This window comes from Miscanthus floridulus, chromosome 8 (assembly GCF_019320115.1).
Source record: "Miscanthus floridulus cultivar M001 chromosome 8, ASM1932011v1, whole genome shotgun sequence".
Taxonomy (NCBI): Eukaryota; Viridiplantae; Streptophyta; class Magnoliopsida; order Poales; family Poaceae; genus Miscanthus; species Miscanthus floridulus.
The window spans coordinates 99495715-99515974 of NC_089587.1; the positions used below are offsets into that span (position 1 = coordinate 99495715).

At 48.6% G+C, this 20260-nt stretch overlaps 1 protein-coding gene and 1 pseudogene across 2 annotated transcripts; one reads left to right on the forward strand and one right to left on the reverse strand.

The window, feature by feature from the left end:
- Window positions 1-237: 237 nt before the first annotated feature.
- LOC136477068 (malate dehydrogenase [NADP] 2, chloroplastic-like) lies at window positions 238-13056 on the forward strand (annotated as a pseudogene).
- Window positions 13057-13323: 267 nt separating this feature from the next.
- On the reverse strand, window positions 13324-18362 carry LOC136477067 (NAC domain containing protein 52-like). 2 transcript variants are annotated; one of them, XM_066475084.1, is made up of 5 exons: window positions 17749-18361; window positions 17087-17314; window positions 14571-15329; window positions 14348-14474; window positions 13324-14049 (listed from the first exon to the last, which is right to left on the reverse strand). In XM_066475084.1, exons 1-5 carry the CDS (start codon window positions 18235-18237, stop codon window positions 13658-13660), a joined length of 1995 nt encoding a protein of 664 aa, XP_066331181.1. In that variant the 5' UTR covers window positions 18238-18361; the 3' UTR covers window positions 13324-13657. The 2 variants fall into 2 exon arrangements, with proteins under 2 accessions (XP_066331181.1, XP_066331182.1); XM_066475085.1 differs by lacking the exon at window positions 14348-14474 and having other exon boundaries at window positions 13864-14049; window positions 17749-18362.
- Between the last annotated feature and the right edge of the window lie 1898 nt (window positions 18363-20260).

Sequence of the window (20260 nt, forward strand, 5' to 3'; positions counted from 1 at the left end):
TTCACCCCCCTCTGGTCGCCGTTTCCGGTCCTTCATTGGGTTTTGGGGAGCATCTAAACGGGGCCTAAGTATGGACACTAGTATGTTTCACCAAGTTTTAACAAATTTATGCCATCACTATGTGTTGGGCTTTATCTGTGCATAAGTGTGTAAAGGCCCATGGCCTATGTACCATGTATATATATGTAACCTTAAGCAAAGACTAGAATTAAGAGTTCTAGAAATTTCCACATATATCAACATGGCGTCGGAGCCGATGGTGGTGGCGATGGAGGCGACCTCCTGCTTCACCTGGTCGGCATGATAGCAGCCAGCGGCCGGCGGCGAGGTGTTGGGAAGAGCAGCAAGGCAGGAGCGGCAGGTGAAGCAGAGGGCAGCAGCAACCTTGCTGGGCAGAGACGTCAGGCGAGGCTACGGGGGCGGAGCACGAGAGGCAGGGCGCGGCCGAGCGTTCTTAAGAAGAAGAGCGCTGCTTCCCCTGGCTGAAGGTTGGTGACGGCGGCTGCAACGCAGAGAGGGAGCTCACGGCTGTGTGCCAGCGGAGAGAAATCGAAGGGATTTTGAGGTGCAGAGCAGTGAGCTGCTCAGGTGAAGGACGCGGTGGCCACGAAGAGGACGGGCGACCTAGGTGCTGTGACGGCGGTGAGGGCCAAGGGCCTTCAGGTGGCGCGGAAGGCGGAGGCTGCTGACGACGAGTCGCTGCTGCCAGCACAGGTCTGTGTGGCTCGAGACTTCCAACGAAGAGGAGAGCTCGTGGAGCAGGTTCGTGTGCACATGAGCAGGCAGCTGTGTGCCTGTGTGCTCTGTTTTGTTGCTGATTGAGATTGGGAGTAGAAAGGAGGATTGGACCTGGGGATTGAAGGTGGTGTCAATTTCGCCGCCGGTGGAGAGGTGCGTGCTACTGCAGTGCAGTAGAGGCAATCACTCAATTAGTTACTAGCTTTAGCTTGCTTGGGGAAAGTACGGGTGAGTGGTGAGCTGATTGGTAGAAGCTCTAAAGGAGCTGTTGTGAGGGGGAGCGGCAGAGAAGGTGACTGTGAAGGTGGAGCAGCGTGCTGCTGCTTGGAAGGAGCTGTTGTGAGGGGAAGCTTACAGGTTTCTGTGAAGGAAGAAAGTAGAAGATGAGGGAGAATCAAGAAATCATGGAAGTTCTTGGGAGATTATCTGAACTAGAAAAAATGGTGAAGTTACTCATTGTCATTGTAAAAATCAGTGAGATATCATCCTCAAGTAAGGAAACTATGGAGAAAATGGAGATGATACACAAGGTGGTGTTGATCCCCATGGGTACCAACTTGGAAGATATTCATGCTAAAGCTCTCTCATTCATGAACAGAGCTCAACATGGATGGATATTGGACTCTGGTGCTTCCAAACATGTTACTGGTGCCCCTGATGAGTTTATATCGTACACACCATATCCATCTACATATAAGGAGACCATTCAAACTGCTGATGGGACATGTCAACCTATCAAAGGTACTGGTACTGTCAAGTGTACCCCATCAATTACTGTCATCAGTTTTGCATGTCCCTTCTTTTCCAGTTAATCTAGTATCATTAAGTGCATTAGTTGATCAAATGGACTGCCGAGTCTCTTTTGATCAAGAGCACTGTCTGATTCAAGATAGGAGGACAGGAAAGGAAATTAGAATTGGCACTAGGCATGGTGGATTATGGTACCTAGACAGGAAGGAAGATGGTAAGTTTTCTGGTGCTGCTTTGGCAGCAAACATGAATGAAGATGAAGCTAAGGTGATGCTTCAGCATTGTCTACTAGGGCATTTGTCATTTGATACTATGGCCAAAGCATTTCCAGAAATAATGAGCAAGACAGATAAGAGGAAACTAATATGTGATGCATGTGAGTATGGGAAGCATACCAGAGCAACGTATGTAAGCAGAGGACTTAGGAGTATAAATCCATTTATGCTAGTCCATTCTGATGTGTGGATGAGCCCAATCACCTCAGTTAGTGGAATGAAGTATTTTGTCACTTTTATTGACTGCTATTCACATGTGACTTGGATCTATCTCATGAAACACAAGAGTGAAGTACTTAAATGCTTTTAGGATTTTTGCTCACTTATTGGAAATCAATATGATGCTCGAGTTAAAGTGTTGAGGACAGATAATGGAACAGAGTATGTGAACAATGAATTCTATAGTTTTTTTATCAGCTCAAGGGATCTTACACCAAACTACATGTCCTGATACACCTCCACAAAATGGAGTTGCTAAGAGGAAAAACCGTCATATCTTGGAGGTTGCACGCTCACTTATGTATGCTATGAATGTGCCAAAGTTTCTATGGAGTGAGGCAGTGATGACATCGGTATATTTGATTAATCGTACGCCCTCGAGATTGCTTGGTTGGAAAACTCCTTACGAGATGTTACGAGGAGTGAATGAGTTTATTGTTCCGCCTAAGGTATTTGGGTGCCCTTGCTTTGTTAGGGATCACATGCCTTCTGTGGGAAAGCTGGACCCCCGAGCGGTTAAGTGCATATTTGTGGGTTATTCCTCAAATCAGAAAGGGTACAAGTGTTGGTGCCCTATTGAACGACGTCTCTTTGTTAGTATGGATGTGACATTTCAGGAATCTGAACCTTACTATGGGGAGAAGACGGATTTGAGCTCCTTGTTTGAGCTTGGTGAACCAAGCATGAGCATGTATGAACAAGAGGGGATGGATGGCATAGATGCAATGTTTTCAAGGCGGTAAGGCGAGATAAGGTGACTGACTACCGCCTTACGCTTAAGCGACTAAAGCGTGAGGCGAGGCGACGCCTTAAGAAAATAATTAAAAAATGAAAACAATAGCTTAGAGCAGTAGATGAAGAAAAAGGGAAAGGAAAAAAACAAAAAGAAAGGAGCCGAGTAAGAAGTGGGCTCGCCCAGCCCACTAGGCAGACCATGTGCTCCTTCCCCTCCTGGCGCCGCCGCTCCCCACTGCTATTCCGCCTCCACACGACGGCACGACCGCATGAGTGGCTTCTCTGCTTCCTTCCGTCCCTCTTCGGATGCCCTGCTCTGCTTCCCTCTCCTCCTGATGCGCTGCTCTGCTCTTCCCTCTACCCCTCTGCTTCCCCTTCCTCTCTCTCCTCTACTTCCCCTTCCTCTCTGGTCAGTGCTCTCAGATCGACAGCCGCCACCATCTCCCCTTCAAGATCTCCTGCTCGAGGGAAGACTGGAGGAGGCGGCTCGAGTCCTGCTCCTGCTCGATGTTCACCAGAGGAGGTGGTGGGGAAACAGCAGTCTGCCGGTGGCTGCTCCTCGCGCGGGTTGGGAAGAGGGAAGGGAGAGGCGAAGCGGCTCGTGTCCTGCTCAATGGAGGACCAGAAGAGGCAACGGGAAAACAGTAGCCCGCCGGCGGCTGCTCCTCACGCGGATGGGGAACAGGGGAGGGGGAGGCAGAGTCTCAGCGGTAGCAGCTTCTACCGGCAGCGCGGGCGAATGCATTCGCGCGGGTAGGTCCGTCTTCCCTGCGAGCGCTCCTCTCTCTGCTCTCTGATTTCTCCTACGCTCCTCTCTCCCCGCGCGCCTAATCTCCCGCGCGTGCGATGCTTTCCCACGCGCGCAATGCTTTCCCCGTCCTTTCTCCCACGCCCACGTTTGCCATCCCCGTATGGCGCCCGCCTTGCTCGATTTTGATGAATCGGACACCAAATCGATGACTTTCGGACGCCATGGTAGTAAGGCAGACGCCATACCAATCTGAGGCGAGTCGTCCACCAAATCGTCCCACCTGTAGTGCCTTGCCAATTAGGCGACGCCAAAGCGACGCCTTAAAAACATTGCATAGATGTAGCACAAGATAATGAAGGTCACCAATCAAGGGCAACAAAAGTTATCACAGGACTGATTCCATTGCGTGTAGGTGATTCTAATGTCAATGTGAGACAGGAAAACGGAAATGTTAATAACATGAACACAAAGCAAGGAAATAGAAATATTGTGTAGGTTTATTGTTACTGCTTAGGCTGCGTAGGGGGTAAGAGTGGACGGTTGCTGGCCGAGGCTTGAATCCTTGGCGGCGAACAAGCGGCGTCGTGGCCGACGCCTGAATTTTGGGTGGCAAGGAGGAGACGGTGAACAGTGCTGGGCACCCAAGGGAGACGGAATGTCTCAATCCCAGGTTAACTCTTCATTAAACAAATGGTCTTCCTTATAGGCGAATTACAAGCATGCCACTAATTTAGGAATAACAAACTAAACATGCAGCTAACAAACTTCCAACAAACTCCACGCAAAGCTCCTGTGATCTAACAAGCTAAAACTGATCTAACCAACTAAAGCCGCATTCTAGCCACTGGTGGTGTGTTGCCTCCTCTGGTACATTTGGCCCACCATAACATCTCTCCCCCCTCGGGAAACAGCTCATCCTTGAGCTGGAACGAGGGGTAGGCTGCCCAGAACGCCTCGACAGATTCCCAAGTTGCCTCTAACGCCGGCATGTTGGCCCACTGGACGAGGATCTGCCACTCGCCGCATCGAAGGCTGGCACGTAGGACCCGTTTCGGCTGTTGTAGCGGCCTACCATGTTGGAGAGGAGGTAGAACAGGGACGGTAGCTGGTGGAGCACCGCGGAACGGCTTTAGGATGCCGACATGGAAGACGTCATGTATCCTGGCACCGTCTGGAAGACGCAGGCGATAGGCCACCGGTCCGATGCGTTCCAGCACCTGGTAGGGCCCCGCGTACTTGGGGGCCAATTTGCTGCGGTGGCCGGGGACCAGGGATTTGGTGGGCCGGTGCAGCAGGTGAAGGAGCACCCAGTCCCCCACCGCGAACTCCAATTGTTGATGATGGGTGTCGTAGTGGCGACGAGCATACTCCTATGCCTGGAGGAGGCGAGCGCGCGCCTCCTGCAGGAACTCGTTGTGGCTGGAGAGTAGAGCGTCAATGGTGCCTGTGTTAGCTAAGGTCGGCGCATAGGGCAGCAGTTCTAGGGGGTCCCTTCCATAGACGACTTTGAACAGCGTCGTGCGGAGCGCCGAATGGAAGGAGGTGTTGTAGCAGTACTCCGCCCATGGAAGCCAGTCAAGCCAATCCCGCGGACGATCGCCGGTGATGCACCGGAGGTACATGGCGATGGTCTTGTTGACAGCCTCCGATTGTCCATCTGTTTGGGGGTGGAAGGCGGTGCTCAGCCGCAACTGGACGCCGGCGCGGCGGAATAGGTCACGCCAAACATGACCGGTGAACACCGAATCGTGGTCACTGACTATGGAGTCAGGAAACCCATGTAGACGGACGATCTCGTGGAAGAACGCGCGAGCCACTGACGTTGCCGTGTACAGGTGCCCCAACAAGATGAAGTGGGCGAACTTGGAGAACTTGTCCACCACAGTAAGAAGGACGCTCTTGCCATGCACCTTGGGCAGTGCCTCAATGAAGTCCATCGCGATGTCCGTCCATACGCGGGATGGCACTGGCAGCGGCTGGAGAAGCCCTGTGGGATGCAGGGCCTCTATCTTGTTCCGCTGGCAGGTGGAGCAGGCGTGGACGAAATCGCTGACGGTGCGGCGGTCGTGGTCGAGGTAGAAGCTGGCGCGGAGGCGTTGTAGTGTTTTCTGGACGCCCTCGTGGCCCGTAGTGTGGGCAAGCTGCAAGATGTCGGGAAGTACAGTCGACGTGGGAGGCACAAAGACGTGACCATCGTAGATGATGAGGCCGTCACGAACACTCCAGTCCCCGCCGTGATTGCCTACCGTGACGGCGTCCCAGCATGCCCGCAGCTCCGCATCCTGGGCGAGCTCCTGGCGTAGGTCGTCGTAGAGTGTGAACATGGGCATAGACATAGTCGCTAGGAGAGAGGTGTCACCGTCATAGGACATGGACAGGGCCGTCAGAAGGGGCGTGTTGCCGTCACGGCGCGACAGTGTGTCGGCGACCGTGTTCAGTCGCCCAGGGTGGTACTCGACCCTGAAATCAAAACCAAACAGTTTGCTAATCCATTGGTGTTGTGGAATGGTTGACAACCGCTGATCCAGCATATATTTGAGGGCGTAGTGGTCGGTGCGGACGACGAATGCGCGCCCCCATAGATAGGGACGCTGATGTCGCACCGCTTGAATGAGGCCGATGAGCTCACACTCATATGCGGCCACCTTGAGGTGCCGGGCCGCGAACGGTCGACTGAAGAAGGCGAGTGGCCCCGCGCCCTGGTGGAGTACCGCACCGAAGCCTGACCCGGATGCATCGCAGTCCACCACGAACTCTGTGCTGAAGTCAGGGAGATGCAAGATAGGAGCGCCGGATAGGGTGGCCTTCAAGGCCGCGAACGCCGTCTCTGCGGCCACGGACCCCTGGAACACGTCTCGCTTGAGCAGCTATGTGAGTGGAGCCACGATGGAGCCGAAGTTCTGAATAAAATGTCGGTAGTATCCGGCCAAGCCTAGGAACCCACGCAAGCCACAGACAGAGCGTGGCTACGGCCAGGCCTGGACGACATCCACCTTGGAGCTGTCCATCACGACACCCTCGGCCGAGATCACGTGGCCAAGGTACTGGACCGACGACGAGGCAAACGCGCACTTGGAGCATTTAAGGTGCAGTTGATGCTCGCGTAGAACATCGAAGATGGCGTGGAGGTGCTATAGGTGCTCGGTCTAAGACGTGCTGTAGATTAGGATGTCGTCAAAGAAGACGAGCACGCAGCAGCGCAGGAAGGGCTTGAGGATGAAGTTCATCAGGGCCTGGAACGTCGATGGTGCATTTGAGAGGTCGAACGGCATGACCAAGAATTTGAAGTGACCATGGTGCGTGCGGAACGCCGTCTTGGCCACATCCTCCGGATGGACACGGACTTGGTGATACCCAAGCGAAGGTTGAGCTTCGTGAAGAAGCGTGCGCCATGAAGTTCATCCAGGAGTTCCTCTACCATGGGGATGGGGAACCTGTCCTTTACCATGGTTGCGTTAAGAACCCTGTAGTCGACACAGAATCTCCAGGTCTTGTCTTGTTTCTTGACCAAAAGGACAGGCATCAAAAACGGGGAAGTACTGGGCCAGATGATGCCCTGCTGCAGCATAGCCTCACACTGCACCTCCAGCTCATCCTTTTGTAGCTGGGGGTACCTGTAAGGACGTGCGGCTACAGGATCAGTGGCCGGCTTGAGATGGATGCGGTGGTCACACGGGCGTGCTGGCGGTAGGATGGACGAGGGGTCGAAGATGTCGGTGTAGGCGTCCAGTAGCCGCTCCAGGAGCTGCGACTCTGTGCCGTGGGCGGCGTGGACATGGGCAGCATGGAGACAGCCCGTCGGTGGGATGTCCGTGTGGGTCGACCCGATGCCCTTCCACAGGATGCGCCGGCCGTGGTGGTTGAATGCCATGCAGAGGTCATCGAAATCCCACAAGATGGGGCCTAGGGTGCGCAGCCATGTAACCCCGAGGACCATGTCATAGCAGTCAAGGGGAATGGAGTAACAGTCCACCGTGAAGTGTTCCTCCCCTATCCGTAGAGCGATGTCGTGTGCAAGCCCCCGACAGGCCACGCGGTCGCCGTTTGCAACGACGACGTGGGTGCCGCGGCTGTCCTAGAACTAGAGCCCGGTGCGCCGAGCTGCCGAGGCGCTGACGAAGTTGTGGGTGGAACCAGAGTCGAGCAACACTGTTAGCTCGTGCACGCCGATCCAGACATGGAGTTGCATGGTGTCTTCCACGCGGATCCCCGTGATAGCGGAGAGGGATATGAGCGGCTCGTCGGGGTCGAATGGAGCAGCCGAAACGGGTGATGCCGTCGGCCCGTTGTCATCCTCTTCGGGCTCTTGGACGATGTAGTCCACCGCCTCAAGGAAGAAGAGGCGTGCGCACTTGTGGCCGCGGACGTAAGGTTCGTCGCAATTGTAGCAGAGCCCCTGCTTACGACGTTCGGCCATCTCGTCCGGGGTCAGCCTCTTGTAGACGCGCGGCGGTGGAGTTGTGGTAGAGGGCGATGAAGCCGTGGGCGTTGCCTGAGAGCCCACAGGAGCCGGGAGGGCCGCGGGCGCGCCCTCGGGACACCGGTGTGGCCGTGCAGGAGCCGGTAGCGCGGGGAGGATCGACGCATTGCGCCGCTCATATGCGCGTGCCAGCCGCATGGCATGTTGGAGGGTCTGCGGCTCATGGAGCTCGACATCGACGTGGATGTGGTCCGGAAGACCGCTGGTGAAGAGCTGTGCTTTCTGTAGGGGGGTGAGAGTACCCGCGTGCGCCGCGCGTGCTTGGAACGCCTCCATGTACTTGTCGACGGTGGATGTGAAGGGCAGCCTGGCCAGATCGGCCAGGTGGTTGGTGCTAAGGGGCGGCCCGAACCGCTATTGGCATAGAGTCCGAAACTCCAGCCAAAGTGGACAGCCGATCTTGCTCTCAAGGATGAGATACCACTGCTGCACCGCACCAGTGAGGTGGTACGACACCAGCCAGGCTTGATCGGCCGGGCGTGTTTGTTGGCCACAGAAGAACTGTTCGCGCTTGTTCAGCCAGCCAAGCGGATCATCCCGGCCGTCGAACGACGGGAACGACAGCTTGTGGTACTTGGGGACCATCAGGTGATCGGTGTCCGGCTAAAAGTGCGGGAGCGGCGGCGACATTGTCATGGGTGCGAACGGCATGGGCATGCTCATCTGCATGATGGACGATAGGGACAACACTGGCGACGGTGAGTGGGGGGACGAAATTTGAGTGATGGGGACCCCCTGAGTCGGCGGCGGTGGTGGCGGCTGCGTGAACGCCGCGACTGATGCCGAGACCGGTGACGTCGAGACAGGCGCGGACAGCGGCGGGTGTGATGCCGTGGCCGGCGGCGCGGTGAACAGCTCGGCGATGACCGGCCTCGTGGAGGCCGGCAGGGCCGGAATGCCCCCATAGCCGGGAAGGCCATATTGCGGGAACATCGGGGTAGAGAGGGATGTCCGGCCCTCGATCGCTGCTAGTCTGGTGGCCATAGTGCCCATTTGCAGGCGCATGTCGCTCATTTGGGTCTGCAGGCCCTGGATGGCGACGGTGAAGGCGTTGAGTGCCTCGAGAGGGATGGCGGCCATAGTAGGCTGGGGTGGTTGAGCGGATGGTATGATGGCGGCGGAGACACCGGTGATGGGAGCGGCGGTGATGGCTGTGGTGAGCGCAATGGCGGCAACATCGGTGGTGGTGGGCGCGATGGCGGCAGCGGCGGCGGTGGTGGGCCTGATGGCGGCAACGAAAAGTCCCGAGGAATCCATGAAGTCTGATACCAGATTGTTATGGCTTAGGCTGCGTAGGGGGTAAGAGTGGACGGTTGCTGGCCAAGGCTTGAATCCTCGGCGGCGAACAAGCGGCGCCGTGGCCGGCGCCTGAATTCTAGGCGACAAGGAGGAGATGGTGAACAGTGCTGGGCACCCAAGGGAGACGGAATGTCTCAATCCCAGGTTAACTCTTCATTAAACAAATGGTCTGCCTTATAGGCGAATTACAAGCATGCCACTAATTTAGGAATAACAAACTAAACATGCAGCTAACAAACTTCCAACAAATTCCACACAAAGCTCCTGTGATCTAACAAGCTGAAGCTGATCTAACCAACTGAAGCTACATTCTAGCCACTAGTGGTGCGTTGCCTCCTCTGGTACATTTGGCCCACCATAACATTTATACTAGAAGAAATAAAAATGTTGGAGTGCAGCCAATGGAGCAACAAGTTGAGCAGCCACAACTGGTGGAGCAACATGTTGAGCATTCACAACTATTGGAGCAACAACAATCTTCAATTGGTGGTATTGACTTCGGTGATAGTGAGGTTGAGCAGTCCACAGAGACAGGGGGGAGAAGTTGACTCTTCCGTTGATTTGCATATTGCTCTAAGAAAGGAGGCAAGGAGTACAGCTGGGAAACCTCCAGTTAAGTACGGCTTTGAGCATGACATAGGTAATTATGTCTCGTATGAATCATTATCTCATGCATATAAAGCATTTATTGCTTCATTACAATCTGCACAAATTCCTAAAGATTGGAAAGAAGCAATGCATGATCCCAAGTGGCGCGAGGCCATGTTGGAGGAGTTGAGAGCTCTTGAGAAGAATAGAACTTGGGATCTCGTAAAACTACCTGCAGGAAAGAAAGCTGTAAGCTGCAAAAGGTTGAAAGATACAAAGCTCGACTTGTTGCGAGGGGTTATAGCCAAACATATGGCATTGACTATGATGAGACATTTGCACCTGTGGCGAAGATGAGTACTGTGAGAATTTTGATATCTTGTGCAGCGAATTTCGGGTGGCCTTTGTACCAGTTAGATGTAAAAATGCTTTCTTGCATGGTGATCTCCAAGAGGAGGTGTACATGGAGGTTCCACCTTGTTATTCTAATCCAGAGATGGTAGGAAAGGTATGCAGAGTAAAGAAATCTTTATATGGACTTAAGCAATCTCCCCGGGCATGGTTTGATAGGTTCAGACGTGCATTATGTGCCATGGGATACAAACAGTGCAATGGAGATCATATTGTATTCTATAAACATTCAAGGCGCAAGATCACTGTGTTTGCTGTTTATGTGGACGATATCATTATTACTGGTGATGATGAAATGGAGATCAAATGTCTCAAGGGGAATCTAAGTAGAGAGTTTGAGGTCAAGGACCTTGGTCAGCTCAAATACTTTCTAGGTATTGAGATTGCACGAAATCCAAAAGGTATTGTTCTATCACAAAGAAAATATGTTCTCGACCTGCTTAGTGAGACCGGGTATGCTTGGATGTCGAACTATATCAACACCAATTGATTTGAATCACAAGTTATGTGCTAAATCAGGTCATCCAGTCAATAAGGAAAGATATCAGAGGCTTTTTGGACGCCTTATCTATCTATGTCATACGAGACCTGATATATCCTATGCAGTAAGTGTTGTGAGTCGATACATGCATGACCCAAGGAGTGTACATTTGGATGTTGTATACCGGATCTTGAGATACTTAAAGAGTAGCCCAGGAAAGGGCTTGATATTTAAGAGTAATGGCCACTTGAAAGTGGAAGGCTATTGTGATGCTGATTGGGCTAGTTGTCTTGATGATAGGAGATCAACTTCAGGCTATTGCGTCTTTGTTGGGGGAAACTTAGTGTCATGGAGGAGCAAGAAGTAGTCTGTTGTATCCCGTTCAACAGCCGAAGCAGAATATAGAGCGATGTCTCTTAGACTTTGTGAAATGTTATGGGTAAGAAATCTTTTATCTGAATTAAATGTGTTAAGAAAAGACTCTTTGAGGATCTGGTGCGATAACAAGTCAGCTATCAGTATTACAAATAATCCTGTTCAGCATGATAGAACCAAGCATGTGGAGATAGACCGCTTCTTCATCAAAGAGAAATTAGATGAGGGCACACTGGAGCTGTCATGTAAACTCAGGCGGCCAAATAGCTGATTGTTTAACAAAAGGTTTAGGAGTAAAAGAATGTAATTTATCATGTAGCAAGATGGGAATGATAGATATCTATCACCCATCTTGAGGGGGAGTGTTGGGCTTTATCTGTGCATAAGTGTGTAAAGGCCCATGGCCTATGTACCATGTATATATATGTAACCCTAAGCAAAGACTAGAATCAAGAGTTCCAGAAATTTCCCCAAATATCAACACTATGTCTTAGTTGTGGCTTGCCCTTGATGCAGTGCATTGATTTGCTTGAAAAATGCTCCAAACATACCAGCAAAAAAATTTCATGCACTGACAAGGTTGGATGAAAATAGAGCAAAGTGCCAGGTGAACTGACGTTGAACCTTTTACTATGTCTCGTCCTTCCATTCCCAACAGGAAGACAGATTAAGCAATCACACACAATCTCCTTTTGTAGCTAGCACTCAAAGCAGGTGTATTTTATGAGTATCAAACGTGACTATTTGGGGGAACCATTCGACAATTCAGGTGAAGATTTGATTACAAACTAAATGAGCAGACTATTTTTCAGATACATTTCTTCGCTGATGGTTGGCACTAACTTCCCTGTGTAGGTTCCTGACTTCTTGAATGCCAAAATTGATGGGAGACCAGTGAAAGAAGTCATTCAGGATACCAAGTGGTTAGAAGAAGAGTTCACCATGACAGTTCAAAAGGTATGTATGTGCCTCTCCCTGTTTGCGATACGTTTGGAGTTGTCTGTTACTCGAGAAATTAAGTCAAGGTTGTACATAATTCGTTTCATTCCTATATCGAAACAGCGTGGAGGTGCCCTCATCCAAAAATGGGGCAGATCTTCAGCCGCATCAACCGCTGTTTCGATAGTGGATGCTATTAAATCCCTTGTAACTCCTACCCCAGAAGGCGACTGGTTCTCTACAGGGGTAAGTTTTGAGGCCTTTGAATTGATCACAGCTTTGTTTCGGCACTCCTCTAATGGAAAAAACGATAAAACACACACACACACACACAGGTTTATACGACTGGAAATCCTTATGGTATAGCAGAGGATATCGTGTTCAGCATGCCATGCAGATCGAAGGTATGATCTACTATCAAATTGTCCTCATTATTTTTGTCCTAAGATAAGGTACATAAAATTCTTCCAACAGGGTGATGGTGATTACGAACTACCTACTGATGTGTTAATGGACGATTTTCTGTGGGAACGGATTAAAAAGGTAAGGGCTATAGGAACTGCCGTCACTGATATGCTGAGAATATAAGCAGCATAGAGATTTTACCCTAACAGTTATATATTTGTAATATTTTCAGAGTGAAGCTGAATTGCTTGCTGAGAAGAAATGCGTTGCCCATCTTACTGGAGAGGTATGTCACAGTGACGTATTTTAGCTTAACGATGTGTGCGTGTAAAAAGAGAGAAATCGTGCCGGAAAGGATTGGCTTAGCCTTTTCTTTTGTTTGTGCAATGCAGGGGGATGCATTTTGTGATCTTCCGGAAGATACCATGCTACCAGGAGAAAAGTAGTTTAGTTACAGAACTCAGAAGCAATAGCAGTGGAATGCATTTGTCTGTTAGTACAGTTCCTGGCGAAAACACAGACGATAGCTGAAACTTGAGAGAAACAGCTGCTAGCAAGATGCAGCAACTATTATATTCAATATATAATTGCCATACGAATTTGACTCTGATGCAAACCTTTTACACTAATAAAGCAACCAAATATGATTGCCGAGCTGCTAACCATGCATCAAGCAGTCATCGAGTCTCAATAGCAAGTTAGCAACACTCTTATCTTCATTCATGACGAAAACAGGAGCAAAACAAACAGAACCAACCGGCCATTTTAGCCACAACTTGCATTCATCGTTGTGAACAGACACATTTGCAGGTTCTATATGTCGTGCGACACGATGAATATTCATTTTGAAACCAAACACCCAAAACACCAGCACAACTATAGTGCAAAAGCATCATGATTCCCATGGAGGATCTGAAATATATATACAGGATTTTGCACTAACATTGTCCACTACAACCAGAAGCATGGCAAATGGCATCATCACACACCAATGAGGCAATTCACATACTATAACTAAATAGCGCTTAATTCATACATACACCATTAGCTCTCGAGCTGCAAAAAGGTACTGCTAGTGCTAAACACCCCACAGGTCCATGTCATGCAATGCAATACACTTAAAAGCTAGCAGGAGGCCCCAGTTGAGTCTGCCTCGAAACACAGGATTAACCTAAATGTCATGAGATTTATCTTAATCCAATACCAGGCTGCTACTTGCCATAGATGCACATGCCCACCTCGCAGCTCACTAAGAGCATTATTGCAGAAACGAAGAAAAGGCAGAAGCCACCACGCAGCACCGCGGTAATGGTGTTGCAGCCATAGTGTATACGGGTATCAGGCTCAAAATCTGCAGAGAATAGCAGCTCCATGCCTTGATCCTTTTGCAGAGCCCACTTGTCTGCGCCTGAAGGAACAGCTAAACTTCCTATGCGGATCACTTCAGCAGAAACATGGAGTGTGTTGGGGCGTGCTCCAGAAATATGAGCCAAAGATTTGCGGTGGTTAGCTGGGAATTCTCCTGCAAAAGCTGGGGGAGCAGAGATCGAATCCAAAATCTTTACAAATCCCTTTCCGATAGTACTACTCTTAGCCTGACCATCTGTGGAACACAACACAAAAAACTTGTCAACACTCAACAATGTCCATTCACAGGTGTAAAGATAACGATCACGAAATTGCATGCCAGCTGTATATAACCCTGCCCCAAGTAAGCAAGATTGAGCTAGATTCTCAACAACACAAATCGTCTTATACTTCAATCTTGCACAATGAGGATAATTAAATACATCTAACATAAAAGAATCTAGTGCAACATGTACAAAAAATGCTCCTTTTCCATCGATCCATCATAGATCAAGATATAGCGGACCTATTGTAATTTTCCATAATAAGATTACCTGGTAAAACAACACAATTTAACTGACTACCAGCTTCAGGTAACCTAGCAGACGACGGGGCACCAACTACAAAATTAGGTTCTAAAACCTTTTGAGTTGGACTATATGTATACATAGTATTGTTCACCTGTAAAAGTAGAAAAATTTTGGGTGATCACCAGTACATATCTATGGTCTGAAACAAACACAGCAACTATGTCTCTTGCTTCAAATGATAGCATACCTCTTGGGTAAGGACTGGGCCATTAAAATAGGAACTGCTACCAGCTGGCTGCTGTATGGATCCCAGAATATCATTAAACAAATTATCATCCATTGCATCGAAGTATTGCATACCATCATCCACCATGCCAACGCCAGATAGATTGGTTGCTGCAGAGCCAAGAATTCCATTCTGTCCAAACCCATCATCACACATAGTGGAATCGAAGGGTGCATCATAGAACATCAAAGAATCGTCCTCAGGCAGAACTGAATTTGTCACAGAAGAATGTGAGGGGTCAATGATACTTGAGCCCAAACGGGAATCTTCTTGTATTAACTGCAACAGTTGTTCCAGCTCATCTGGCTGGAAAGTCTGGTCATCAGGGAATGGAGGTATCTCATCTTTGGCTCCATTTACAGCTTCCGCTGAATCAGGTGTTTTCCATGCCCAACCATCCGAAGGCCAGATGGTTGATCCATTGCCAAAAGGGAAATCCAGATTTGCAGCATCTGCAAAATCCTTCAGCTCTAGGAACCCATCACTGGGGCTGGAATTATTTAAAAAATCTCCAGCATTGGCATTTGATATGATATTCCCATTAAGTATTAAACTATTTTGCTCCCCAGGTTCAACATACTGAAGAAAATTAGCGCCAAGGTTTGGGTCACTTAAAATGTCCCCAGAATTTCCATCTACATCTTCAGAATGGTTGCTATTATTTGAAGTATCAGAAACTGGCAAACTAGGTGTACCATTTCCATTTTGATCACTGAAACCCTGAAAAAGGAAAGAACGACATAATTAGAACCATGAATCTTGGATGTATAAATTTGATACCAATATCAAAATGAATTGAGTAAACAAAAAAGGATCACCTATGTGTCATAATTTACAGAAAAAAAAAGAGAAACACTGCATGGATGGATAGTAAGCTCATTTTTATGTTGAAGAAGCATGATGTGGAGTTCACACCACACAGTTAAAGATGGAAATGACAACACAGAATCCCAAACCTTTTTAATGTTCAGACATGAATACTATGATATCATGACTCTTGTAGTCGTGATCTCATACAACTTGCTACCTAATCCTGAGAGAAAAAAGTAAGGTTTATGCCAAACGACAAAAAAAGTCAGTGTCCTTGCTACACAGCATGGGATAGAATTTCTTCACTACAAGTTAGAACATTATAAATACCAAAGCAGAAGGAAATCCAGCAAACCTGTTAACAGCAAGGTGCATGATTAATCAATATGATGTAAGGTGTGACAAGTCATGTTCTGTTGACAAGGTACATTCCACAGCTGTGGGTCTCTTTGGACAATGAGCAGAACATGAATCTTATAATGGACTACAAGCCATCAACTGTTATCCTAGCGACGTGCGCTAAGAGAAAAAGTGCTGATCTACATCATCTGTTATCCTAGAGAAATGCGCTAAGAGAAAAAAAAATCACATTTATACTAGCATATTTTTAGCATCCTTTTACTTTAGGAGGCAGGAGGATGTCAGGGCCTTTGGCTATTGTTCACCATGGGAAGCCAGAGCTGCTCTTTGCTGCTTGTGATCCGCTGGGCGATGAGGACATGCAGTGGGCACCGTTGGTTTGTGTGTTACCTCTGTGTGTAATTGGATTGCAGTGGGTCAGTCGTCAGGGCTATTGTGTTTTGGATTTGTTGGTTTTTTCTGTGTTTTAATCTGTGCCTCTGTAAGGTTTTCAAGCCTGGTTTCCCTTATAAACTAGGCCAATTCTATTCTTCTTAATTGAAAGGCGGAGCTCCTGCTATTACGTTCAAAAAAAAAAAAACTTTAGTCAGACACCAGAAGCAACCGATGAAAATTCTGATACTAGACCAAAATCCGACTTAACAACAACAAAGAACGGGAAAGGTGCCTTTCAAACAATTATTCTAACGCACCTATAGAACCCAAAAAAACCATTCAAGAGGTAAATAACAATGTCCATAGCAACTGCCCATTACCCATAAAGCAGTTTATTATCAAACAAGGTACCAGGACTTTATGAATGATAGATAGCGAAAGTAGTAGTACAGAACATAGTAGGTCATTCAAACAATCCAGTTAATGCTTCAATCTAAAGGTCCTGATGTGTACTTCAAACATAAAAAGTTGCAGTTCTAAGATGGAATGGAATTATTCAGTGCATACCAAAGGCTTTCATGAAAAGGAACAAAATGCTACATAACTGCGTAGGAACAAAAAAAAACTGAAGGGCTCATACAGAAGATTTATGAGAATAGTTCATACAACTAGGAGCACTAGCTATACCATGAAAATGAGATTTACAGTGTCTATTGCTTCTTCAGGTACCATTCATTCATTGTAACTAAAACAATGCAATACTTTCAGCGATACAGCAAGTATGCATCCCTTCTTTTATCATCTTGAGGTTTTGACGGCTAACAAGTACAACCTAGACCTAAATATGCACACCAAATTGAATTCTATGTACAGAAACACTGGATTTTTTTTAGAAAAAATAAAACATGCAAGTTGACTGCTTGCAACCATACCTGAATGAGATCACTCATTTGAAGATAGCCCCTCTCCAGAGCACCAGGGATCTGCACAGGGGCGCGGGGAACCTCAGGGTCAACAGCAGCATCACCCTCCACTGGAAGCAAACCGACATCTGCGTCATCCTCCTCCCATTCCTCCTCAACGAAGGGCGCTCCATACTGTGCCCCATTCTGAGGACCTGGGCCAGCTTTCAGGAAGATCCGGCACACCACAAACGAGTCCTGTACGAACAAGTTTAGAAATCATTGTCAGTACTAAGTACAGTGCACTTGTAAGAGTACAATCAGTGGTGCCAAAAGAAGTAAATTTAGCCCTTTGGTTACAAATTCGCATTTGCAATCCACACATGCCCATTTTTCACTGGAATCAGGTAAAAGGATCCACTTCCACTGGGTAATCATCAGGTAAAAGGTCGTAATATCAATCTAACTCATTTCCCACCGAACCTATCTATCATGTAGTCAGATACCCGTGTGCGACGCAATTTCGTTTTCTTATTAACAGAAGATTGCACCAACCAAGAGTATTATGACCAACATATATATAGGAAACACACTACAATAGTACAATTCGATTAATGATGATGAAACGGGTTTGTGAAGTGTGTGAGTAACACGCAAGCAAGAAGGGGGACGGGGATAGATAGATTGAATACCTGCGGTATCCCCGCGGCGTCGTCGCCCTCGATGCGGTACTCGTGCATGACCCAGTTGGTGCGCTCGCCCTTGGGCGCGCGTCCGGCGTGGAAGACGAGCGTCTTCTTCATCCCGACGACCCTGGGCCCATGGCGCACCTCCCTGTCCTTGCCGGTGGTCTTCCAGTACCCTCCCGACGTGGCGCGGTTGGTGCGGGCGCGGTTGGCGTGCTTGCGGTCGAGGCGGCTGAAGAAGTACCACTGGGAGTCGCGGGAGCGGAGGCGGGAGCGGGCGGGCAGGTCCCAGGGCTCGAGCTTGTAGAGGTCGACCTCGGCGATGGCGTCGACCTTGAGCGGGCGGCCGAGGACCTTGCGCTTGAGGTAGTAGGATACGAGCTCCTCGTCGGTGGGGTGGAAGCGGAAGCCCGGCGCGAGGGAGGTGGCCTCGGCCGCCCCCGCCGCCGCCGCGGGCGGCGGGGCGGAGGACGACGACGAGGAAGGGTGGGTCATGTACACGCCACCCGAGCAGACTGGCTGGCGGCGGCGGCGCGGGCTAGGGTTGGGAGAGGGGACAGGGGATTGGGAGGATGGGAGTGGATTGGGGAAAGTTTCGAGGGAGATGCGGAGGAGGAAGAAGGGGGTGGCTTGGGCTATAAGAAAGGCCAGGGGCCTTTTCGGAACACCATGGTAAACAGAGCAAAATCCAAGGATTAAAATACTGATTCTGTTTTTCTCTTTCCAACCCAGCTGACCCAGTGTGCAGTGACCCCCGGGCTCTCTTTGCTTTGGGCTTTGGGGGACGTTTCGAAGAATTCACCCTCAAGGATGGTGTTTTTCTGGTTATGCCCCCTTTAAAACCCCACCAGTTTAAATCCCCGTCGTAGCTATCTTTGCCTCGTGAAATTGTAATATTTTTTTAGTTAAAAAAAAATAGGTTGGAAGCATAGAGTTCTCTAACGTGGTTGTTGGTTCACTGCCATCGACTACTGTATTATTATTCTTTTTTTATACAAAAAAAAATCATTTCATATAACATGTGATTTTAAACTTCTAGGTCCCAAGAGACCATTAACCTATTTCGCTTATGATATTCCATCCGTCCTAAAATAGATGTCATTCTCGCTTCCTAGGAAGTCAAAGTCTTTTAGCCTTAACCAAATATATATATAAATATTAATATTTATAATACATAATTAGTATCGTTAGATAAATTGTTGAATATACTTTTATAATAAACTTATTTGAAGATATAAATGTAGCACACATTTTCTATAAATCTAGTCAAAGTTGAGAAAGTTTGACTTGCATACATCCCATAACGACTTCTATTTTGAGACGGAGGGAGTACATGCCAAAGAATTTCTCGTATGTAGATGATGCAAAGAGCAACATCATCCTTGATATCCATACCGGTTGAGGTGAACCGGAAGTGAGTGTCATTCAAATTACGGCGGTTGTGATGGATGGCCATGCAATTCATCGTAGACTGAAGTAATACTCCCTTGGCCCCGAAAAGAATGTAATTCTCGTTTTTTAAGGAGTCAAATAATTTAAACTTTGACCAAAATAATAAAAAAATACTAACATTTGTAATACAAAAATAAGTATCGTTATATTAATTATGAAATAATATATTTTCATAAAAAACTTATTTAGAGATATAAATATTAACATTACTCACGGTAAAAGTTGGTCGAATTTGAGGATATTTGACTGGTACGAATCCTATAATTATATTCTTTTTAGGACTCGGGGACTAAGTATAAAAACAACCAAATTATCCAAAGAGCTGTAACATACTACTACTCTTGATCTAAAGTGAGTATAAAAGGTGTTTGGGTTTTCTGAAAACTTGTAACGTACTACTGCTGGACCTAACAACAACACACTTATAGATCCGACCGACTTTTTTAGCAAATTGGTGGCAAGAACCACATATACGCGTTGACACATAATAATGCTGCATGTATACAAGTAGCAACATCCTATGATATCGTTCAGCCTGTTCGCTTATTGGTTTCAGCCAGGGCTTATCAGCCAGCCAATAGTGTTTTCATCTCACAATAAACCAGCACCAGCCGGGCTTATCAGCCAGAAACCAGCCAGCAAATGATGCCTGGTGCGGGCTGCAAATCGCTAACTAACGAGGGTGCAGTTCGGCTAAACTCCGGGGGAGTGGAGCCGGGGAGTGACGCGAGCGGGGCGGGACAGGGTGCTTCGCCTCCACGGCTCCACGTGACCACGCGTCCTGGGACGTTTCGGTGGGTCGGGTCGGGTCGGGTTCGGGTCCACGGGGAAGTTTCGCAGCTGCTAGGGATTGGCTGACCGTGGACTTCTTCTCTCCGTTCCCGCGAGCGCGCCGATTGGAGTGGGACCAAGATTAGCGGCGGTGAGCCACTGAGGCCTCACGCGCGGCGCCACGTCACGTGCCGATGCCATGGAAGGGAGGGCGAGTCAAATTAGTAACACTATTTGTTTCCAAGTAAGCCCTCGCGCTCGCACAAACAAGACGTCGTCGTTGCAAAGAGATACA